The following is a 25,330-nucleotide window of genomic DNA, read 5'->3' on the forward strand; positions in this document are numbered from 1 at the left end:
ATTACGTAATTTTTTATATCTGTCAATTTTTTCAATATTTGTAACTGTTTATTCCACGAATATCTTTGGATAATTTTACCCAAGGTCTTTTGAAGATGCTTCCTCAAGACGCGCCAGAGGAGGTGACTCCTGGAAAGAAAGGAGGACGAAAAAAGGACAAAAAAGCTGATAAAAAGCGAAAACGAATAGAGAGAAAAAAGCAAAGACAAAGAGATGAACTACTACGGTATAATCTTTTATAGTTTGTCAATTATAATTTAATATCTTATATTTAATATCTTATAGTAATAAAAATTTTGCTGTTTAATGATTTAATCATTAGATAATTGTCCTGTTAATACACAGAAAAAATTGGTTTCTATTAAAATATTTTTTTATTCTCTTTTCATAGCAAATATGCATTTATTCGTAGTTTTTAACAATTTTTAATTGTTAAATTCAGGTATTTGTAGACCATTTATTTGGCTGTGTATTTCCCATTTGATAGTTTGAGGAACTTAAATTTATCAATAATATCTCCTCTCTTAAGAATTCTGTGCAGATCCTAAAAGTAAACCTGACACTGTCATGTATAGAATAAGAATTACTAAAACAACATCTACCATAATTGATTATATTGTCTCAGATCTCAGATTTCTCACCCCTTGATGTACGCTCTACAATTGATAATGCAGGACTATCTTATCATGAAGCAGTATATACCAAGTTTAACACTCTTTAACAAACAATCCTCGAAAACCCAACGTTTAGGCAGGATTTTTTCCACTTCGAACTTTCTTAAACTCATAATTTCAGTAATTTTTTAGGTAGGCTTGTCTGTATTTTCAATAAGGCATTTCCTTTAATTACAATTAGGTCAAAATATCACAAACCCTAGACTACCAAATGTATCCGAATATCAGCCAAGAAGTTTTTGGGGCCAACGTTCCTCAGGCATTCTCAATAGGTATCCAAACCATTTTAAACCTCTTCTTTCTATTCTGTTATTGGCCGTTTCTGTCTGTAGCATTCATGTTATTTCTTATAGATTCGTTGGTCTTACTTTCCAGCCTTGATGTTCTAGTACTTCTTCTTAAATAATCCATTTCAGCTGCCAACAATCTTCTCTTAAGGTCTGCATTAATTGTCCATACTTCAGAGCCATAACAAAGAACTGATTCAACCATGGTTTGCCCTATTCTTTTTTGTTCCATTTGGAAATGTTGCGATCTCACCATAAGGAGTTCAAACATCCTACATTTTACGTCCCTGGTTAATTCGGTGTTTAATTTCGGTTTCTCCCAAGCCGTTTTTATCAATGAGTGCACCTAAATATTTAAATTTTTCCACTTGTTTGATTTCCACGTCCTCGTCTATCAACAATTCAAACCTTGCATCTGAATTGATAACTAAATATTCTGTTTTTTTTCATGCTGACTTGTAACCCCCATTTTACATATTCTCTGTGTAGACGCTTTATCATCAATTCTAGACCATAAGAATCTTGAGCTAGGACGAGTTGGTCATCCGCAAAATTCAGGGAGATCAGTACGTCATTTCCTATGGGGATTCCCATTCCCTGGCAGTGGTTTTTTCCAATTTTGGAGGGCTATCTCAATATATAAATTAAACAGTAAGGGTGACATACTGCATCCTTGTCTTAGTCCTTTATTCACTTTTATTGGCTCTGATAGTCTATTTCCGACTTTAAATTACGTAGTGTTATCCCTGTGTACTTCTCTAATTATTCCTAAAAGGTATGGACTAATGCTGACTTGTTGAAAAGCTTGCCATAATTTAAGTCTTGGAACTGTATCACACGACTTTTCTAGGTCGATGAAGGCTAGATGTACTTCGGTACTAACCGCTATTCTTTTTTCTATTAATTGTTAGAGAATAAACAAGTTATCAGTGCAAGATCTACCAGGCGTAAATCCATTTTGGTCTTCGCTAATTAGATGTTCTACATCATCTTGTATTTTTTCATTTATTATCTTTCCAAAAAATCTCCCTACGTAGGACACTTAATCCTCTGTAGCAGTTAGGATCTTTTCGATTACCCTTTTTAAAGATGGACACTTGGTGAGCGATTGTCCATTCAGATGGTACTTTAATTTGTTGGCAACATTGATTCATTAGAAAAGTTATTCGCTCTATTAGGAGTGGACCTCCTGCTTTAAGTAACTCTACAGCTATATTGCCAGGTCCTGGAGATCGCCCGTTTTTCATTTTAATTAACGCAGTACGGACCTCGTTGTTAGTAGTATGAATGTTACTATTTGTTTGTCTCTGGTTCTGTCCACTAGAGAAATTCATATCAAGCGAGGTGTGAGACAGGGCGACACTCTCTCACCTAAATTATTTATACCGGTCCTCGAATACGCCTTTAAAATGCTAAAGTGAAAAAATAGAGGAATAAAAGTAGATGAAGAAATGCTCAATCATCTGCGTTTTGCCGACGACATAGTACTTATTACCGAAGATCTGGGTGACGCACAACAAACGGTACAAGAATTAGAAAACGTGTCTTCAACAATAGGTCTAAAAATAAACATCAGTAAGACCAAATTTATGACAAATTTAGTTTCCAGCGAACACCTAATCATCCAAAATCAAGTGGTAGAATTGACAAAAAAGTACATATATCTTGGTCATGAAATCAGAATAGGCAAGGACAACCAGACCTACGAATTTCAACGACGAATAACACTTGCTTGGGCGGCGTATGGTTCACTAAGAGACATCTTTAAGAGCAACATCCCGATAGCTATGAAACGGAAGACATTTGACCAATGCGTTCTTCCTATTATGACATACGGAGCAGAAACTCTTACGCTCGCAAAAGCAACAGCACTAAAAATGCGACTGGCACAAAGGCGCATGGAAAGATCAATTCTCGGCGTGACAAAAAAAGACAAAAAAAGGAATCAAGACTTAAAGAAAAGAACAGGTATCAGTGATGTCGTCGAACGTATCGCAATGCTGAAATGGAATTGGACAGGTCACATAGCGAGACTGAAATACTCAAGATGGACAAGAAAACTAATTGACTGGCGCCCACGAGAAGACAAACGCAGCAGAGAACGACCACGAACACGCTGGATGGACGACATTAGACGAATATCCAAGAAATGGCAACAGGAACAGTAAAGAGTGGCGTAAAATGGGAGAGACCTATGTCCAGCAGTGGACAGAAGAGGTTACATGATCATGATGATTGTTTGTCTCTCCATACTGTATTTCTCTCCCATATATTTCAATCTGGACTCTTGGACTATATTTGTATAGTGGTTTTCCCAATTTTCTATAGGAATTAGGTTGCTTAAGGAGTTGGGGTATTTTTCTTTAGATTAGTGATAGTTCTCCATGCTTCCGTAGTCTGAGAACCACCAATTAAATTTTCAACTTGGACACATTTTTGTTCCCAGAAATTGTTTTTTGGTTCTCTTATTTGATTGCGTACTTCTCCGATTTTTCTTTGATATGTTACTCTATTGCTAGATGTTTTATTTGTTAGCCATTTCTTATAAATTTTGTTTTTTCTTGTATCATTTCTTTTACGTTTTCTGTCATCCATGGTGGTTCGTGGTGTTTTTTATCGTTGTTCTCTGTTCCTAATACTTCATAAGCAATTTTTTTTATAATCGTTTTGAGGTTGTTGTATTCTTGTTCTATTTCCATATCTATTATTATTATTAGTCTGTTTCTAACTATACCATTTATTACTTTATTTGTTATATTCAGTAAATTAATTGCTTGTTAGATTTTGACATATTTTCTCGGCGTTTTCTTTTAGTGTTTCATAGAACGACTCTTTTGTCAAGTCATCACTGTTTTTTGTGTGTGCATAGACATTTATTTGTTTAAAATGTTTAAAAAAATACTATACATTGTTTTTTTTTTAATGCCTTATTATTTTAGAGAGCTAAAACTGAGCGACATTACTCTTCGTAAACACGAAAAAGAATGGCGGCAATTATTGATAGATATAGAACTTCCCCACATAAGAGACGAATTAGAATTTGCCTGGCACAACTTTGAATTGGTCATTGATAACAAAGATTTTGCGATATCTTTGTTGATGGACGAACTAAAACACGCCGAAGAACAGTACACTATGAACTGCAACAACCATATCGAACATATTGATAAGTTGTTAGATATGTATAAAGAGCGAATGGAGGAACTACAGAGAGATTATAATAAGGAGGTGAGTAAAATTATAGAATAATAGTTGAATATCACGGTTTTCGAAGTTATTAACATAGTTCATTTGAAGAGCATTCACGCTAAATAAGTCCAATTTAACCAATTTTAAGAAACTAGTTCTTTTGTTATTGTCTCTTTGAAGCAACTGAATTTTTGATGCGGATAAATACCTTTAAAATGTTTATTACTTTACTTAGCTCGTATAATAATAATAAGCGGTAAATTAAATGCTATAGCAGCCTTAAAAAACCATTAATTATTGGAATTAACCGCTTTTGCTTGAATCTTATGGATTTCCAAAGTTATGGTATAATTCCAAAGTTATAATATCTTATTTGCCTTAAGTAGATCGAAGCAGTAAGCCAAATAATTTTCCAGTATTTTCTTCATTAAATTGTAGAAATTTATGAATTCTTTTCTCAGTCTGCAGAGCAATTTTTTAGCAGGATTCGTTTCTCTTTTAAGAGAATTCTAAGTCTTTTACATAATCTGTGTATATCAGCTGACGAAGATTTAAATCCAATGTTGAACTCTTTTGCGAAAATTCTTTGAAATTTTGTAGAAAATTAATTGTATTTTCTACAATTGTTTGTTTAATAAAATGTTTCTCATAGAAATTCTGCTTTTCAATAAAGCTACATCTCCAAATACCGACACTTTCCCTTCTTTTGAAATATGAATAATATCATTCACTTTTTTAAGATAACCAAACTCGAGAAAGAAACTGAAGTTGATGTTAACGAACTCTCCCAAATATTTACCGAAGACGAGAATTATTTAAAAACAATATTGTATATGTTAGAGATGGCTAAAAAAGAACAAAAAGCTAATATTCGCGCTGACTACTTCAGCAGACTCGAAGAAGAAGAGACCAAAAATACTCAAATTATTCAAAGATTGCGAGGCATTTTAGAAACAGTTCATTCTGGTATTGAAGAAGAAACTGATGACTTCTTAAATAAATATTATGTTCAAATCCGAGACCGCAAAAAGGAATATGATAAACTGAGGTAAATCTTTTATGCTTTTCTTATAATTTTTTGTTTACAGGGTTGGTCACTCAAAAGAGACCAACTTGATATTTGGCAGTATTCATTGGGTTTTGTGAAAATGCTGAAACAGGTTGATTTTTATTCCAAAGGAAACATCTTTTACCCTAGACTATAGTTTATTTTTATGAACGAGAGAGTAATTAGCATAATTTTAACTGGTACCTCCGACCACTCCATGGGCGTGCTCAAGATTAATTGAAAAATTACTTTGAATAATTGTAAAAAATAAATGAATTATTTCAGTGTTATAAAGTGTTATGTGTATGTAAACAAAAGTGACCTCTTTTATCACACACTATATTAGAACTGACTGGCCTACATTAAAAAGGGTTTTAAAAAATTCACATTTTTTTTAATTTTTAAAAATTACAAAAGAGAAAAAGAGTTTTTAAAACCGTCTAAGGTATGTTAAAAAGATGAATAAAAATATTAATATAAAACTTACAGCTACTTGTTACAAATCCAAATCAGATTCAGAAGATGAACTTTCAGAACCAAGATTTATAATAACTGGCTCGATCATTTTATCAGTAATATTGTCCAGCTTCCACATTTTTTCCTCTTCTTTAATAGTGTGATTTACTGCCTTTTCCCAGTTTTCAGGTTTTACATTATTTACGGCCTCCAAAAACAACTGTTTAACATCATGAATTTTAAAAGTGGTATTTTTTCTTGAAACTTCACTCTTTATCTGTGCCCATACCAGTTCAATCGGGTTTAATTCACAATGATATGGTGGATATCTAAGTACTGTCATTCCACGATTTTTGGCAATTTCATCAATTTCGTATTTTTTAAATTTTTCTTTATGAAGGGCACACAACGAATAAAGTTCCTTTCTTATAGATCCGGGATGGTACGTAATATTTTTTGAACTCAGCCAATTCTGCAAGTATTTTTTTAACCACTTGGTTGTGGGCAGTCCTTCTATAAGTCTGGAGTGATAACTTGCATTATCCATTACTATTACACAGTTCTTAGGAAGAAGATCTATCATTTGTTCGAACCATTCTTGAAAGACATCAGCGTTCATGTCTTCATGGTAGTCACCGGTACTAGTTGATTCAAAAGTTAATAAACCACCTTCAACAAAACCGTCTGAACTGCCAATGTGTACTATTATCAGCCTGCGTCCCTTTCCTGATGGTGGGTTTAAACCAGTGGATAAGTTATTTACAAAAGCGTGCCTTTGACTTGTAACAGTTTCATCCTGCCAAAATTTATTTGGTGTATGACCCTCGTTGATCCATGTTTCATCAAGATAAAATATTTTTCTTTTTTGGTTTCTCATTTCCTTTATGGTTCTTAGAAAATGTCCTCTCCATATGACAATATCGCTTCTTTCTAATAAAATAGACTTTCTGGGATTCTTTTTCCAGCGGAAGCCTATTTCTTTTAAAAGTTTCCATAACGTACTTCGACTCATTTCTGGGTAATCCTTATCATCTCGAACTGAGACAAGAACTTTATCCAATGTTGGAAATTCTTGTCTAAAGAAGAATTCATGCACTTTCCGTCGAAGTCCTTCTTTAAAATGATATTCTATTTGAAATTTTGGTTTCCCTGGAGCATTACGTGGCATTTGAAAACTACCACATTTCTCTTCTTTAATAACTCTGTAAATCGTAGATTTCCCAACACCAAGTGTACTGCTAACTAACTCAACGGTCTCATCAACACTTTCACATAAACGTTTGTCTGTAAATTATTTAAAACAATTAAATATTAATGTTTTTTCATTAACTGTTAGAGGACCAATTTTTCGGCGTTTACACGGCACTTCCAAATTTTCCATAACACTAGTATACACAATAAACTGCACCTTGCAACTGAAGTACCTACTTTTAGTGAACTGTTAAGAATTTTGAATACGCCACTTGGACCTTCCTACAAAATGGAAAAACCCACTATCACATTTTCTGTGGAATAAGTTTAGAAGGTAATTATCTAGTCAATTACTGTATTAGATTCCTGGAATTAAAGAATTAAATGTTTGATTGTTGAAAACCTTACTTCGTGGAATGCACTCATTTCAGATAAAATAAAACGTTTTATTTTATCTAAAGAATTAAACTTTATTTTGCAAATAGGTAGGTACTTATTAAACTTTTATTGGTTATATATAACCAATAAAATAAACATCTTACATTTCTTGCAAATTCATTAGTACCTGTTAACCTCCATCACTCCGACACTGGCAACCTTATTTAGGGATTAGTAACCCTCACAACTATTGTATTCTATTCTGCTCCAACCTTTATACCTGATGGTCATAGTCAATTTAAAATTGTTTTCCTATATACTTCTGTAAACTTGTTGACAAATATCTGTTTTTCATTGAGTCACCCGTATCAACAGTTTAGGGATTTGCATACATAATTTATTGTTTTATTACTCTCTCATACATAAAAATACACTATAAAGTTCTATTTCAAAAATGTGATAAATAAATATGCGTTTTGTTATTGGTTTCATTTGGAAATCGCTGTTATATAAAGGGTGAATTTTTAGTGTGACATCGGTCATTATTCTCCATACTTGGAAAATATGTGGAATTCTACAGGGTAATTAATAACTACGGGTATACCAAACATACAATTTTTTATACAGGACACCCTATATATTTTTTTAAATTTATCTTCTTCCCATAATTCTTGTTTTTATAGTATTAGGTTACGCCTTACTATACAGAGTATTTAACAAGTTATGACCATTTTTATTTCATGAAATCATATTATTATACAAAAAGAATATTATCGAGATTGTATAGTAAAATGGAAAGAGTATGAAAAAGTTTATACTGATGGATCTAAATCGGAACATGGAGTTGGCTGTGCAGTTTATTATCCTTCCAAAAATATTAAGCTAATATACAAACTATTAGATATGGTGTCAATTTTCAGTGCTGAGCTTATTGCCATAAAATTAGCAATTAATCTGTGTTTAGAACAAGAAGAGGATAAATTTGTCATATTTACAGACTCTAAAAGTTCGGTAGAAAAACTTAATAATCTGTGTTTGAATTCTAATTTAAATTACATCCTTCTTGATATTTTGGAATTGTATCAAAATGTATCAAGTAGAGGAAAACAAATTTATATATCATGGATAAAAGCCCATTCAGGTGTAGAAGAAAATGAAGAAGTGAAAGGAGAGAGAAAGAAAAGAAAAAAAAATTTCATGAAATCCCTATGAAATCAACACCATGTATATAAAGAAGTAATGAATAAACAATTATTTATTTTATATAATAAAGTAAACAATATATTGTAGTTTTTAAATTAAGTTTAATTGGAATCATTGACAAAAATTTGTATACGGGGTGAACTACAAAACAAAATTACGATTTTCTCAATTATTTTAAATGGTTCACCCTATAGTTTATTTTTTAAAGTTATGATACTCTTTCATTTTTATATAACATTCTCTATACCTAAACTCATTAATTTCCGAGATATTTTTAGTTTTCTTCAAATTTCGGAAATATATTCAATTTTTGTAAGTAGAAATAAGTATTGAGTATTGATTGATAATATAACAAAATTATTTTTACATTAATACATTTTACATTAATATCACATTAATTGTTACATTCATTACATATTATTATGGTTTTTTTGTTAGTTACTTAGTATTAAATAAAAATAAGTTTGGTATATTATCACTTAATACTCAATACTTATTTCTACTTACAAAAATTGAATGTATTTCCAAAATTTAAAGAAAATTAAAAATATCTCAGTTTTGAGTTCATATCAAAGTTCTCATATCAGTTTTGCGTAGGTTGGATTCGGTTTTATTTGCTTTTATTTGATACAGAATACAGTATTACAGTTACTTAATATTATATAATGCAATATAACAAACTTGCAATATCAACACAACAATACTTTATATTGTCTTTTTTTTCTTCTTTTTCGTGGCCCAACACTACTACGCCTTTCGTCCAACAAATTGTTCTAGGTAAAGGAAATCTTTAACAGATGTCGCACTAAAAAACTCACCCTGTACATACCTAAGTATATAATGTATGCATAATAAACCCATGTTCCTTATTTGCTTTATATTTTATCTCTAATTGTATTTTAGGGCTCAAGATGATGCGCTTCAAGAATTACTCAACTTTCAGCTAGAAAAGATTAGAAAAATGTACGATTATATTAAAACATTAAAACAGGACTTAATAGACTGTGAAAAACTATTGGGTAGAAAACTGAAAGACTTAGAAACTGAATATCAATATTTCCATAATGCATTCAACGTGTTAAAAATGCAGCTTCAAAAAGATCAGCAGGTGGGAGCAACGATCTAATCTAATCAAAAATTGTTTTAGAAGGCTTTGTCTTATTATTTTGTAGGCAAATATTATGATTAAGCATTTTGTTATTACTTACTTACTCACTTATTTAACAGTGGCTTTCCACAGCGTATTTTGTTTGCCGTTTACCGCATTCCCAAAAGTACAAACAAAAGGCCCAACGACAAGTCCGAGTCTCCATTAAATTTCTTGAACTCGATTGGAGGTAATTTAAATTTGCGCTTACCTTTTACATTTGATGACTCTAAACTTACTGAACCTGTTCTGTCATCATATTTGTACTTGAGTTCAAAGTACCTCGCACTGTATTTATCCTTTGCCTCCATCTTACTGATTAACTCTTCTTCGGAAGCTTCTTCGAATATGATTTCAAGTACCGCACTTTTCACTTGACAAAGCTCATTGTACTGTACTTGTAAAAGTTCAATAAACTAAAACTCTAAATATCCTTTTCATTTTCGTCAAATAATATTTGTTTACGTACTAATATTACGCTAAACTAGCGATGTTCATATTCCTCCACAGACGATATAATATTATCTTTGCCTTTGTGTTTCTCATTAGAAAGATACTTCACAATACCGTCGACTACCTCTATCTCGTTTCTTGTTACCCTGTTACACGTCTCTCATTTCACAACTTTGCGACTGAGACAAGAACTTGAAATATCACGTTTTGACGATCAAGAACTACATACATAGAAGGGGACTAAGACTAAAATTACAGTCACTGTATATTTTGTTCTTATTCACAGGTCGTGATTGTTATTTTCTAATCACAGCCTCTAAATCACAGGGTAACGATATTTAGCCCACCTTTAAAAAGTACTATATCCAATTACTATATACTATATATTTATCATTTCATCATTAGATAGACGCTAGTAAAATGGAAATTCTGACCGTTAGTCATAATGAAACAATGTCAGCTCTTCAAAAGATAAAAGAAAAAGGAGAACACATTCTTCATGTTGCAGCGGTTTGCAGAAAATTGGAAACCCAAGAAGAAAAGATCCGTCCATTCCCTGTTAACTATTTGAGACCAGAAAAAACGAATTTAAGTCCCGAGGATGAAAATATTGAAATATTGGATCTCTTCTGGCAGAGAGTTGGCCAAGCGGAAGCTTCTAGGTACGGTATTGTATTGTTATATTGTATTATTTACTCAGATATGGATAATGGCTTCCTTTAGGGTGGTGGCGAGCTATATAATTATCCATACTAGAAGAGCCTAGCCAAATGAATTTTGTCATATCAACTTTTAAATATTCTTCATCCCCAACACTTTCAAAATATATCTCCTCAAACAGACCATCTTTGATCCCCATTTGCTCGTATTCTGTGTCATTCTTGCTAAAAAGAACAACCCCGCGCGAAGTTGATTTTTTGACACATTATCGACAAGTTCACCACCGTCTTCCTCACCGGAATCCCCATCTATCAGCTCACTCTCTGGAGGCTCAATGTAGATTTCGTCCACTTCTATGTCATCATCATATGCAATTTGAAATGCTTCTTCAAAAAAAGTCTTTTTTAAAAAATCAGTAAATTATAAAAATCAGTAATAGCACGTCCTAGCGTTGCCATATGGCAACACTCATATACTTCATCTAATTTACAAACTGTTGCACGTCATCCGCGTCATAATCCGTTAGGTTACATGATATCAACACGAAATATTTAGGCGGTAGGTGTGTTCTTTTTTAGAATAACTTTGCCGAGTACACTGGCATTACAGCCACTAGAAATATTTTATTATATACGCGTAGAAATAATTTTTAAAGATTTCTATTAATGTTAACTTAAAGAAATACACACTAATATGTTTCATTTAATTTGTATAAATGCATTATAAAGCGTTTTTATGAAGAACATTTGTTCGGAACACACTGTAACTGTAATCGAACGAAGGTGATATTTTGGCATAAATTGGAAACACTTATTTGACAGTTGCGGTGTTGACTAATGTTAATAAGTAATGAAAAAAGTGTTGTTTTTGTTTAAGTATTCCATTTTACATCTTTATACGACGCATACAAGCTGATCAAATTGTTTTTAACAAGATTATTTTTTAACTTTTGTTTTGTTTCTATTTATTTACATTAAATATTAATTTGTTTTGTTGTATAATTCACTTTTGCAATAATTGTGACCTATTTGATTTAAAATGGATTCATAATTTTTTTATACTTTGACAACTATGTCAACTTCGATCTCTGTCAATGATAATGACGTGCAACGGTATTTAAATTAGATGGACTGTATTTAGGATATAATAAGACAAATAAAAACTAAAAGAATTGGTCTCACTGGAGTATTTTAAACACTTAATTTCGACCTTATATCTTCTCCATGTTTAACGTCCATCTTGAAGTAACAATTATACAAACGCTCTCACAAACAACTGATTTGAGAAACTAATTTACGTTTTAGCGACACCCTAAATTAGGCAACCAATCTAACAACGTTAAAATACAAACTTCATCTCTGTTATTGGGTCTCAACTTTTCGCGTAAGAATTAGAATATTTTAAAAAGTGTTTTGCGTTGCCATATAGCAAGGCCAGAATATAAATTTCTTTCAATTTATATTATTTGGAGCTTTATGATGCGCAAGTCATTATTTCCAACCTTGTCTTTTTCTTCCAATGTCGCCACAACACAAATTTGGTCTTAGCCTCCAGTTATTTTTCGCGCCACCATTACAAATCGCTCCCCAATTATGTTCCATTTTTTATATTATGTTTTCTTATTTTCCTCTTTGCCTTTGGCATTTTTTTGCAGTCCATAGCTTTTCCAAAATTGCTATTCTTTAGATAAATATAATAGTTCTCCTTTTGTATTCTTGTTGTGTGCTTACGTTACAAAATTGTATAATTTTATCTTGTTTAAGGTACTCGATTATTGAAGAACGAACATTTTTAAAAAAAGAAAATGAAATTCTTCAGAAAAAACTGCACGAGTTTTGTCAATGTTTGCAATGTCCAGAGGGTCAAACCATCGACAACGAACAACTAAATTGGCCTCCTTATATTGGTCACATATCAAAAAATGTGACAGAGGCTCATCATGAAATGAAGAAATATAAACTACAAAATTACCCGTTTGGTAGAAACTAATTTTATAAATATATACCTACACTATTACTAAATTGTTTAAATTTTCCCACAGTATTGTTCCCAGACATTGTTAAATGGAAAAAAAATGTTTATTTGATGTAATAATACATAATGGCCTCAATAGATATATGTAATAATTGTAGTAATTAGTCAATGGAGTAAGAAGAAGGGCTTAAAGAAAGTATCATAATCCAATAGTTCTGTAAATTTCTTAAGTCTTCTGGTCGTACTTAAGATTTTCAGTCTTTTTTCCAGTAGTTGGTTAAAGAGTTATTTTATCAGAATATGATACCTAACACTATTTCGGTACATGTTTATTGAATGTTTAGTGTTTACATACTTATTAAGTAAATCTTAATTATAAATCTAAGACTTCCGTTACATAGGGAAGAGTGGGCCACGTTGAGACAAATTCAAAACAACTAAAATTCTTTAAAACAATCGTTGTATATTTGAAAATATCAAATGACATAGGTATATAGGTACATAAACTTCAACGAAAAGATTTAGGTAAATCAAAATTCTCAACGAATATCAATATTATCGAACTTGACAATAAATTAAATAAAGGGCTTCTGACGTTTTACACCTTCGCAATTAAGAATTGGTGACAGCACACACTCAACAGTGGAAAACAAAAATGTGTTTGTGGGAAGATAACTAAATGCGTCTCTGTAAACTCTTTCTCGTAGTTCTGCAAAGTTTTTAACGACTGAATTTTATCCACTACTACTCGTCCATTAATATACTCTTATTAATATTTTGTGGATGTCAGCAACTCCTCAATTTTCTTGCGCAGATTGAGGTTTTCATGCTTTTTATAGTTGTTGAGGTGGCGTAATAAATATTGAGACTCTTTAATTATCAATGTCTTTATTTCGTAACAACTACATGCTAATTCTTATTATTTACTATATGCAATGTTACTTTCTACATAATCTACGAAGGGTGTCTTATAAAGTCCTACACACACAGATATGACATCATTGTCAACTTAACTTCACTGGCACATGCACACAAATTTCCAAAAATATATAAATGTTTACTACTACACATTATGCAATATAAAACACATGTACAATATAAATGTAATACATTCCCAGCAATAGTTATCTATTTAATTACATTTTTCTCTAAGCCGTGTCTCTAGCTTTTCTTGTTTTGTTCCCAATTATTTGTTGTATCTTCCCTTGTTTTGTTCGTATTTTTGAATTAATAATATCGATAATCAGAAGAAAGAAAAATAATTGGATTTTTTATTAGTAAGTGTAATTATTATTTTTTATAATTTGATTAAGTAATTAGTTTTGGTTTTGGATTTAGTTTTCAATATTTATAATGGCTGAATACCAATATAATTCGCAGCCACGAAAGAAGGAGAAGTAAAGCTTAAAACGGAGCTAACTTCGTGTTATAGAAAATTGATATTTGTCAGACTAAAAACAACAAATCATTTTGAAAATGGCATCCCGGGAAGATTGGTCAGCAGAAAAGCAATCAAAACTTTTACAAGAAGAACAGAGGGTTTCGGTTTTAAATGAAATTAAGGATCATTTAATATCAATTCCACAGTCGGAAGCTTCTAAAGTTGCCAATAGTTTTAACATACCTCTGGTCTTTGACTGTTTAAATAATTCCAATACGTAAGTAATTATAAAGTAGTCATTAATTCATATTTATTTTACCTTTTTTTACAGAGAAGAAGTTGATCTAGCATGCGAAGTCCTTAGTTTGTTTATGAACAACTTAAGCATTGGAGAGAGCACAAATAAATATGATGTACCATTAGAAAGAGCTTTACACCATCCTTATCCAGGCGTAAAAATTATGGCTCTCAATGAAATTCACAGAAACGTATTAAAAGAAGAAGGTCTTATAAATGTGTGTCGAAGAATTTCCTTGTTAAGTAGTGTAATCCAATGTGTTGGAGACAGTGAATTAGCAGTTGCTCAAGAAGCTGCAAAAATTGTTTCAGATGTTGGTATTTCAGATTTAGGCTTAAAAGTTTTGGTTTCTCGTGATATTGTTAAGGAGATACAAGAGGTTATGTGTATAAATGAACTTGCAAGGCTTAGAGTATATGAGGTAATTCTTTTTAACAGTACTAAAAAGATATTTGAATCTAATTGTAGGCTTTTACAGCAGCTATTTGAGTATTTATAAAGGATTATAGACATGCAAAGTTGTCAGTAATATTATCTAGAATTATTTTCTATATTATTATTCTCATTCAGTGTATTAGTAACATGGTATCCCATTCAAATTAACCAGATCCTTATATTCAAGCTCCGTTTTAATAAGTCATTGATATATTCTAAGTTTTACTACAAAAAAAGTGATAATAAACTCTAATACAATGTTTGAGAAAGTAAATCAGTAGTTTTTAATATGTGTATACCACAAAAAATAGTGGCATGAATGTAGTAGACAGAAACATGGAAACAGGACTGTATTAAAATAAGCAGATTAATGTCAAACAATATAAATATGCAGTTTGTTTTATACAATTTGGAAAATGGGTCAAGAATTACATGTGAAAATATTCCACAAATATTTTAACCTGATCTAACAATAGCAGTAATTCACATTCACAACCTTCTTCTACAGCAATAGTTATTTTGGAAGCCATCTGTCATAAACTGGTTATACTACAGCCAATTGGTTTATTGTACTATGGCAGACATAAAATATATTTCATATGTTTTATTCATCTTTTGTGCACATGCTTTTAGATGGGATTTTTACTTTTTCCAATAATTAATGGATCTTGTTTTGAACCTTCCATATTTGCACATAGCAAAATAGTCAAATGTTGTTTTGCTACCTTCTTCTCTGCTCATTTTTCATTTTTTAATGTAAATGTCTTGTTAGGCATGCTTTGGTAATAAATCCCTGTTTCTTCAGCATTGTATGAATGGTAACTTGATTTTCCAGTTCTCTTCGTCGCGCAAATTAACCTCTGTAGAGTAACCACAAATTTGTTTAAATGTTGTATAATGAAGCTGGCAGAAGCTTTCCAAACATCCATTTGATGCTGCAAAATTTTCCGTCTTCAAACTATTTGCTGCCTCGAGTCATTTTCTTTAGGTATTGGAATTGCTTTATTTCTGGCTTTGCAAAACCAATTGTAAATGACTTAATCCACTGCTAATCCATCTGATTTTGAAAACTTTCATTTTTGTTCCAAGGTAACATCCATTTGTATTGGGTATTTCCATCAACAAATAGATAAAATATTTTGGCTAATATTAACAGGTAAATTTCTGTGGGAATGGGCTTTAAAAATTTTATTTTTAGATAGTTGTCAATATTTCTAAGGAATCCGAAGGTAATTTGGAGTTACTAAAATCGACAGGCATTGTATCCCAAATTTTAGAAGAACTGAACAATAATGATGTGTTACTGAAAATGAATATTGTGGAACTTATTACTCAGCTTGGATTGAATATACATGGTTACAATTACCTAGAACAAAATGGAGTTTTAAGCAAACTGTTTGCAATAGTTGAAGATGATGAAGATCAAATGACTGTGAAGTTTTGTGAACCAGGTATATTAGAATTATTAAAATTTACGTTATTTTCTTGTGTGTATCAATATTATAATTTCGTTATGTCTGTCTTTCCGTAATGAAAACCCCAGCACACCTATCCACAAAAACTAGTACTACCATTTCTGTATAATATATATTAATATCTATATATTATTATGTCATTATGTCACTGGTTTATTGTAAAGAAAAAATAAATATTTATTAAATCAATATTTTTTATTTAATAAAGAAATAACATTGTTTTATAAACGGCATGTTATAATTTTATAACATGCCGTTTGGTTGGCAAATCCATCAGTTAGTTCTGAATTAGAAATCTATAATTTTTTTCACTTCGAAATGCACTTTGGAAATGCATTTTTCTTATTCAGTAATGCAGTTTTCATTTCCACATCATTCACAAAATTTCCTGACACTCATACGAATCAAATGCAAAAAGTTTCATTGAGATCCATCCTACTGCAAGAATTTGATGAGTTTTAGTCTTTTTACTTCTTCATTGCTTCGCCTATATCCACAATAGTTAATATCAATTGCTTTTACATAGTTTTGTTTGGTATATAATACATTCTTTTTTAATTTTAGGTATTTTAAAATTTTTTGGACACATGGCTCACTGGAAGCCCACTGAATTGCTACTAAAATACCCTAAAATATTTGACAGACTATTTGCCAATATTGAAAGTGGTGATCTAACGATAGTAGGCATTACCTTAGATACACTAGGTATTATAGGAGTAACCACCGAAGGAAAATGTGCCTTAAAATCTACAGGTAAGGTCAAATGATCCAATGATTTTAAATGAAAACAGTTTTATTCCATTTTTTTTTGTTTGTAACAATAAAAAATTATTAGAAACGATAATGGCTAAAAAGGTAAATAAGTGCTAAACAAGAATACATAAAAAAAGATTCAGTAAACTTAGATGACGCTTCCATAGCAGTATAGCTTCCTGTGTATACTTACATATTCTTTACTCCTTGGTGTACTTACTAATATAAATATTTTCATCAACAGCTTTTTCCCTTATTGTTATTTCTGTCGAAAACATGGATAATTATGTGACATATATTTGTGTTTTGTAATTTCATGTTACAAAATATTGAGTAATGTTTAATTATATACTGATAATTGTATTGATAGCGTTGCTTTTTAGGAAACAAAATTACCTATGCTCTAAAAACCATCATGAAATTGTTAACCTCATTTCCAACTGACATAAAGCTTAGAGCCTTGAAATGCATAGAGAATCTTTTGTCAGCATCTGGTCCCCAACCTATTGTGAGCCAGATAACAATGAAATGGTTTTCTTTACTGACTGACCAGCCAATGGAAGTTATTGTGAAATATGCTAAAAATCCTTTTTCTGAAATAAAGTTAGCTGGTCTGGGAATTGTACAAACCATGGCCTCACAACAGTGGGGACAAGAGGAAATAAAAAATAGTCCAGGTAAATAGTTAAAAATTAATTACTGCATTGGTAATGAATGCTCGATATGAAATTTATTTATATACTGTTCTGGAGCTATTTTCTTGTGGCATTTTAAAGTAATTACTATTTAAATGGGAATAAGCCACAATAAAAGGTTAAAGGGGGTTTATTCCCATTTAAATAGTAAATACTTTATGTATATATATACTTATGTCATTTTTTTAGGACTTGTTGAATACCTTTTGGATAGAAACATTGAAGTGATTAAAGAGTGTAAAGAAATAAAATACGAAATCATTAAGCTTTTGTCTAGCAGTATCATTTTTGATGAATTTACTTTAAAAAGGCTACAGAAATATGTTAAAGAAGGACCTTTTTATGTGGAAGCTATTACAGAAATTGCATTTGAAAGCAATGAATAAATGAGTGTTTTTATTTTTGTTCTAATATATATTCGGCTAATAAAATAGATATTTATATTTTATTGTAAAATTTCTTTTATTTTACCTTCTCCTTTGTAAGTTGGTGGGTGTAATGTGAATTCTGTGGAGGCGAGAACTTTCTGCATGATACCCAGTTAAGTGACAATCATATTATTCATGTTGGTAACAAGATGGCATGACAGGAGGCACAGTATAGACAGTTGTTATCTATACTGTGCAGGAGGTGACAGCGACAGAGGTTAGACAAGAAGGTTGTTAGGTTAGGTTACCGGCATGTGAAGTTAATATACTTGTTGCTTATACAATTACACAATCTAGTATTTGTTTTATTTATTACACCTTCCATCAGGCTTATACACTTTCACGACTGTGAACATATTTGCGACCATATTTTAATATCTGCTTTTCTAGATCACAGCTAAAATACAAAGATGAATATATCAACAGAACTGTAAAACCTCATATTATTATGGTATAGTCCATTTTCGTCTGTCAAGGATATAGTAGATATGCTTGAAGGGACTCAAACAGCATTTGAAAAGATATTCAGCGGCTCCAGGATTGATTTCTGAAGAAATTGAACTTTCATGCATAATTAAGGGCTTTATTACGCAAAAAAAAATTACAAAATTCTTAGCTGACCACCAGGTACTATCTTAATACATGCAACAAAATTATTTTCAGCGATCGTTGGCGAATAAGGGCTCAAAAGAAGTAGTTTAAAGGAGCCAGTTTCATAGGTTCTAAAAAACAATAGAGGGATTCATCATCTAAATCTTTATAGTTTTTTGAATAATTGTCACAGGTATCAAGTATGAACTTAAAGAGTTATATTAATTAAATAGCTGCAAATATATTTTATTGCAATATATCATCATCATTCAATCCTCGCTTATCCACTGCTGGACATAGATCTCTCTCATAATTTTCCATCTATTTCGATCTTGTGCCTCTTGCATCCAATTCCTATGACAACGTTTTAGATCGTCAGTCCAACGTGTTGGTGGACGACCTCTGCTTCGGTAGGCATCATCTCTTGGTCTCCATTCCAGTATCCGCTTTGTCCATCTATTATCTGTCATTCGAGCCACGTGACCTGCCCAGTTCCATGTCAGTGTTGCTACTCTCTCTACTGCATCAGCCACTCCTGTTCTTTGTCGTAGCTGTCGATTTGGGATCTTGTCTCGTAGTGAAACGCCCAACATAGCACGCTCCATCGCCCTTTGACACACACGGATCTTTTGAACTGTTCTCCTTGTCATGGTCAACGTTTCCGCACCTTAAGTTAACACTGGCAAAACACACTGATTAAACGTTTTTCTTTTAAGGCATATTGGTATATCAGAGGATTTGAAAGTATGGTTCAGCTTGCCGAAGGCTGCCCAAGTCAGTCTTATACGACGGAGAAGCTCAACGGTTTGGTTGTCTTTTCCTATGCGAATCTCATGACCTAGGTATTTATAGGCCATTACCTGGTCTATGGATCTTGTTCCTACGCATATATCTTCGCTGACTACAAGATTTGTCATCATCTGGGGTTTAGATCTATTTATTTTCAATCCCCCTTCTAGTGAGGAAAGGTAGAGCTGATTTAAAAGTTCTTTGGCCTCATCTATCCTATCAGCTATTAGTACAATATCATCTGCAAACCTTAGATGGCTAAGCTTTTCTCCGTTTATGTTTATGCCCTTGTCGGTCAGTTTTGCCCTTTTACATATATATTCCAAAAGCGTAGTGAACAGTTTCGGCGATATGGTGTCCCCCTGGCGTACTCCACGTTGTATCGGGAATTTCTGGGTTTGACGATCACCCACTCTATATCATTTGACCTATAATCAGTTTCCATTACAGTAAGTTCATTCGATGTTCTACAAGAATGTGTTGATGCGAACTCAAATACTTCACTTCTTTTAGAAAAATCTAAAATTTCAAGGGTTTTAAGAGAAGTGTCACTGTCTCTAAATGGACAAAATCTGAAAATAATTTTCTTATATTCTTCAAGTGAAATATTTGAACAAACTTCTTTCCTCATTGTTAACAGCTGATCTTCTAGTTCACAAACTTGAAGCATTAAGCGGTAGTTCTCATTTCTCAGATTTTTGATATTATTTCAAAGACGCTGTTTTTTTGGAGACCGGTGAGACAGTATTGGTGTCAATATCTGTGTTGATGATCAGGAATTCAGATATGTTGGAGTGGTGAAGACTGCAGCTGCGGAAAACTGTGACCTAAACAAGGAAAGTATAGACATCCAACCTAACATCGAAAGCTAACAAATTATTCTTTGAAAGTCAGTCATATTACTTTTTTGCTATAGCTTTTATTCAATACTGTATTTTAACTTGTAATTACTTTATTTTGCTAAAAATGAGTATTCACTGTAATTGTTAAACTTGAAATTGTTTTTAATTGAAAATTTTAACTTCTAAGAATACATAAATACTAATTGTTATTTTTAAATAAAAATAAACTATTTATGAATAACATTTGTTTTTTATTTCCAGTAATAAATTCCATAATCAGTTGTTTATTGATTTTACAGCCAAGAATTACTTATATTTGTATTTTCAATTTAAAAGCATGTCAGTGCAATTATATTTAACAGAAAAGCATCGACTTATGTCGTGTATCCGCAAGTTTACATCTTAGGTGATGTTCACTTCGCACTATCAAAAATATTTGGACTATGTTCACTATGGAAGTAATCCTAATCCATCATATATGTATATATCTATTCCTAGTATTGTTTATGACTTTAAGAAAATGTTAATTTTTCTATCTTATATTTTAATTCAGTGCATTCCAAGTATAATGTTAATCCAGGAATAGATAAATTAATCCAGTTTAATTTATTTACGGTGTCGTCAGGTGCCACCAATCACGCACCTCGACGTGCATCGCCCTTCCTTCTGGAACTTATAATTAAATTTAATTGGTTGAGAAATGAAAAAGTTTCATATAAAAGTTAATTTATCTTTAAATATGGGACATTTTCGGATCTCAAGTCAGTAGTGTCTAGTACATGGTTTTACCCGTGTAGGGTAGCTCCCTAGAGCACTTTGCTCGAAGGGCTCTGCAAACTTTCTAAGACTCTAAAGCTGAGTTCTTTTCTTTTTAGAAAGACTGTGTTTTATTTCCACCACCAATAAAACCATAAAGGCATTGTCTCTTCAAGACAATGCCACAATAAGAGCGTACCGGCTAACTTCGCAATATTACACCATATTGCGCAATAGTTAGAACAATTAATAAACATGGAAACTTGCACCAAGTTGCTAACACATTTTCATGTGTTTATTAATTACACCGGAGACGACATGGCGCCCAACCTTTTAACGAACTCTACCACGACTCCGAGATGTCAGAGTTCTCATGCTCCGCGATCGAAAATCGCAAAAGTTCCAACACGACGCCTGCATCAAAAACCACTCAAGAAAACAGCGGGGAGAAGCATCGGATGTTAGTACACCAAACTAACAGGCCGATATCCACCTTCTGCAGCCCTGAAACCGTCGATGTGCCATATCTCCGACGAGCCAGCCTACTTGATGCTAAGTACCTGATGCGATTGATGTCTCCGCAGTAGCCAGTCACTGCCTGCCTACCATTATGTGGTCCAGAGTCACCACGGAGGCTCAGGCAAACTCAATGGCGACATGCAGATGGGAAACGTATAGCTAGAGAGGACGAAGCCGCCGTAGAACGAGCACATCGCCGAGGATGGACCTGCAGATGCTGTCACATTTTCATACGTTTATTAATTACACCGGAGACGACAACGGCAACCATAGACATAATATGCACTATTTTATTCGTACTTTTAGTCGAAGAATAGATTAATTTATTTCAAATATACTAAATTATTAACCTCAAAAATTACGGTTCTGTCGTAGCTTGTTACAAATTTCTCAATCCGAGCCTGTGTTTTCCGTTTTAAATAATGCGATCGCTGACACATTTCAATGGCGCCATCTTAGAGTGGGCATTCTGATTGTTATTTTTTCTGTGCCTATACAAAAAAATATACTAATACTTACATATTTTTTTTCATGGAAGGAAAACTAATAAAATAGAAATAGATTTTTCAAGTTATATTTAAAACATAAGTTATCATCTTACATCACAATGTTTAAATATTTATTTAATATCTAGTCTTTTTGTTTATCTAACAATACTCTCATCAGGCTCATACAAATTCTAAGATTACATAACAAACCATACAGATCATTCTACACCTACTTAAAATACTCAAAATCGTTAAAAATAAAATGAAAAATGATAACTAAATTCCCTTTAGAGACAGTAAAAGTGACTTCCTGTCTAACGGTAATTTAATTAGATAAAAAGTAATAAAATTTTCTGTTAAGTAGTTATGATTTTTCTGAGTAAGTTAATGTTTCATAGAAGCATGTCAAGTTTTATGTTCAAATAAGCGTTGTGTTTTGGTTTTTTTTTTTATATTATACTACAACTGGATGGAGGTCAGTTAAGGATGGGATGAATAGGAGAAATTAAGCATTAGAAAAGCGTATTAACAACGCTTGGTGGCAACAACGCGGTAACAAAGTTAAAAGAAAACTTTTATAGATCTGATAAGATGGCGCCAATACCTAAACTGTTAAATACAATGAATGGACAGTGGAAGTGTGACGTCACAACTGTCAATTACTTTCCAAACAAAAGTTGAAATGTCCAATCTCAAGACTTTTTAATTTCTATAAAGTTAACATTTTGCTTCCTCTGCTGCTTTTTCTTTTAAGTATAGTGTTTTTACGATAATACCATCATAATTCAGTGTTCTATTTCTATGAAATATAGTTTAAAAGTTTAAATTAAAGACATTCTAACCTTACTTTATTGATACATGCATTTTATTGCTATTTTTATAAAACAACATGCTTTATTATTTACACAACCTTGTAAAATTGTTGTAGTAACTATTAGAATACTTAAATATTGCAAAAAGCGGAAAGATTCTGTAAAAAAAAATGAAAAAATAACGAAAAATACAAATTATCCACACTAAACAAGGTTTGTTTGGAAAGTGAAACTGACAGATGTCAATAAAATCTACGTCATCACTTCCACGGTCCATTGGGTTAACTTTAATGAAAGTTCAAGCTGAATTTAGCCGCAAATGTCAACTATGGAACAAAATATTTCGGTTTGGCAGTGTTGGGATGTTTTTAGAATGCATATGTACCTATGTATATTCTATATAAATAGAGAAACCTATTAAAAAGTACATTTTAATTATATTGTGTTATGAATTCTGCAATTTTTAATTCATATAAAACAATAACGAGTAAATATTTGTCTCCTCCTTCGCCTGAGGCGCACCCGGGGGGGGAGGGGGGGGTTGGGAGTTAAACCCCTCTACCCCAGGGGGCATATAAAGTAAAAAATATATAAAGAATAGTAGGAAAAGTAAATTACCGCTTTAAATAATATGTAGAATACATTATTTATTGTATAAATACACAATAATTAACAATATTTTTCATTATATTTAGATATAGGTAGATACCGTATTAGGCTCATGACAAAAGTAGACAGAACGAGCCTGTTGCGCTCAAAACTCAAAAATACTTACAAACATTAATGTCAAACGTCAATAAACTTATTTTAACCTTTAATTGTGGCTTATTCCCAGTTAAATCGTAATTAGTTTAAAATGTCATAAGAAAATAGCTTCAGAACAATAGATAAGAGAAGGGAGTGTTCCAAAAATGTCGTCAGCCTTACAGCTGCCACCTCACTTTCGGAGTACGGTACGTGAGACAGTCAACTGTGCACAACTAAGAAAGGGTGGTTTTAGTTGGTAGGCAGGATAATAGATACCTAAATCTTTGGCACTGCTATCTTTAGTACTTTAAATTAAACTAAAACCCAAATTTGAGGGACTCTAAATGGAGGTAGGTAATATAAAAAAAATTCGAAACCCCCCCCCCCTCAGGCAAATTCTGGGTGCGCCACTGCTCCTTCGAGGTTCATTGCAAACCTATGTTGCAATCTGGCAACTGGTGGTTTGGCGATTGCCAAATCTTGTTTTATATATAAATTAAAAATTGCAGAATTCATAACATAATACAATCAAAATGTACTTTTCTAAAGCTTTCTCTCTTTTATTTGAAGCATACAACATACTTATATATTATAAAAACATGCCAACATTGCTAAGCCGAAAATTGTTTCCGTGATTGACATTTGCGGCTATATTCAGCTTGTACTCTCGTGAAAGTTAACAGTGAATTGTATTATTTTAATAAAATATGAATAAACTTTTGATTGAAATGAATTTGTCAAAACCGCGGTAACAAAGTTATTACAAAAGTTTGTAGATATTCTAATAGGTGGTATTTGTGTTAAACAAAATAATTAACTAAATTATGAATATTTTTACGGCCAAACAGACAGATATGCTAATGTCGTAGATATGTTAAAAATTAAGTGAGAAAACGAACTTTTCCGTTTAGAAAATAGTTTGTACTGAATTTCTAAAAGATATAATCATTCTTCATAATATTTTTCTTTTAAATTATACTAGAAAACTACAAAAATAACGGTAACCCTTACATACTACTTACACATTACAGTACAAAAATAAATTATATACAAATATTCATACTTATATCTAACCTACTTCATTGAGATACTACGTTCATATTATTATTATTGTTGTTAATGCTATTAATAGGTAAAGGCTTCCTCATTGTTACAACTTTGGTAATAATCCTCAACATTGAGACAAGCGGCGCTTCAAAAGCAACTGAAACGAAGAACGATAGGACATAAGAGAGCATCATTTGTCCGAGGTAAATGATTATGGTGATTATACTGCCGAGATGTAGAGGCCCATCCATACACATCACCATAGCTCTGATCGCTATGGGATGGACTAAGTAGGCGCAGTAGGTTACTCGACTGAAAGGGTAGAGTATGGTAGCTGAAAGGATTTTATCGACCACACCTAAAATCAATAAAATATACATCTATAAAAACATTCTATTGAGTAGTACATGAGATATCGCCTACCGATTGGTAACTTAATATCGGCATTTAAGTGAAGAGTGGCCGAGCTAAGTGATCTAAGTACCAAAATTAACAATTGCCAGAAATCAAATAAAAAAAACTTTATTAACCAAAAAAATAAAACAAATATATAATTGTTTATGGAAATTCCGCTTCATTAACAAGTACCTAAGTAACGTATAACAAATTTTCGG

The 25,330-nt window shown here is 32.1% G+C and overlaps 3 protein-coding genes across 4 annotated transcripts in view; 2 read left to right on the forward strand and 1 right to left on the reverse strand.

Moving 5' to 3' along the window:
- LOC140444905 (dynein regulatory complex subunit 2) lies at window positions 1-12,720 on the forward strand. The gene is made up of 6 exons (XM_072536591.1): window positions 1-226; window positions 3,901-4,189; window positions 4,891-5,198; window positions 9,330-9,534; window positions 10,432-10,688; window positions 12,450-12,720. Exons 1-6 carry the CDS (start codon window positions 96-98, stop codon window positions 12,673-12,675), a joined length of 1,416 nt encoding a protein of 471 aa, XP_072392692.1. The 5' UTR covers window positions 1-95; the 3' UTR covers window positions 12,676-12,720.
- A 1,377-nt stretch (window positions 12,721-14,097) lies between these two features.
- On the forward strand, window positions 14,098-18,153 carry LOC140444906 (26S proteasome non-ATPase regulatory subunit 5). The gene is made up of 6 exons (XM_072536592.1): window positions 14,098-14,318; window positions 14,373-14,760; window positions 15,973-16,225; window positions 16,814-17,002; window positions 17,386-17,679; window positions 17,887-18,153. Exons 1-6 carry the CDS (start codon window positions 14,137-14,139, stop codon window positions 18,081-18,083), a joined length of 1,503 nt encoding a protein of 500 aa, XP_072392693.1. The 5' UTR covers window positions 14,098-14,136; the 3' UTR covers window positions 18,084-18,153.
- A 4,031-nt stretch (window positions 18,154-22,184) lies between these two features.
- Window positions 22,185-25,330, reverse strand: part of LOC140444907 (nose resistant to fluoxetine protein 6) — a 95,193-nt gene continuing 92,047 nt past the window's right edge. For both annotated transcript variants that reach the window (XM_072536594.1, XM_072536593.1), the window contains one exon: window positions 22,185-25,074. In XM_072536594.1, the coding sequence (XP_072392695.1) occupies window positions 24,749-25,074 (326 nt within the window). In that variant the 3' untranslated portion in view covers window positions 22,185-24,748. The remainder of the gene's footprint in view (window positions 25,075-25,330) is intronic.

The sequence above is a fragment of the Diabrotica undecimpunctata genome, chromosome 7 (genome assembly GCF_040954645.1).
Source record: "Diabrotica undecimpunctata isolate CICGRU chromosome 7, icDiaUnde3, whole genome shotgun sequence".
Classification (NCBI taxonomy): Eukaryota; Metazoa; Arthropoda; class Insecta; order Coleoptera; family Chrysomelidae; genus Diabrotica; species Diabrotica undecimpunctata.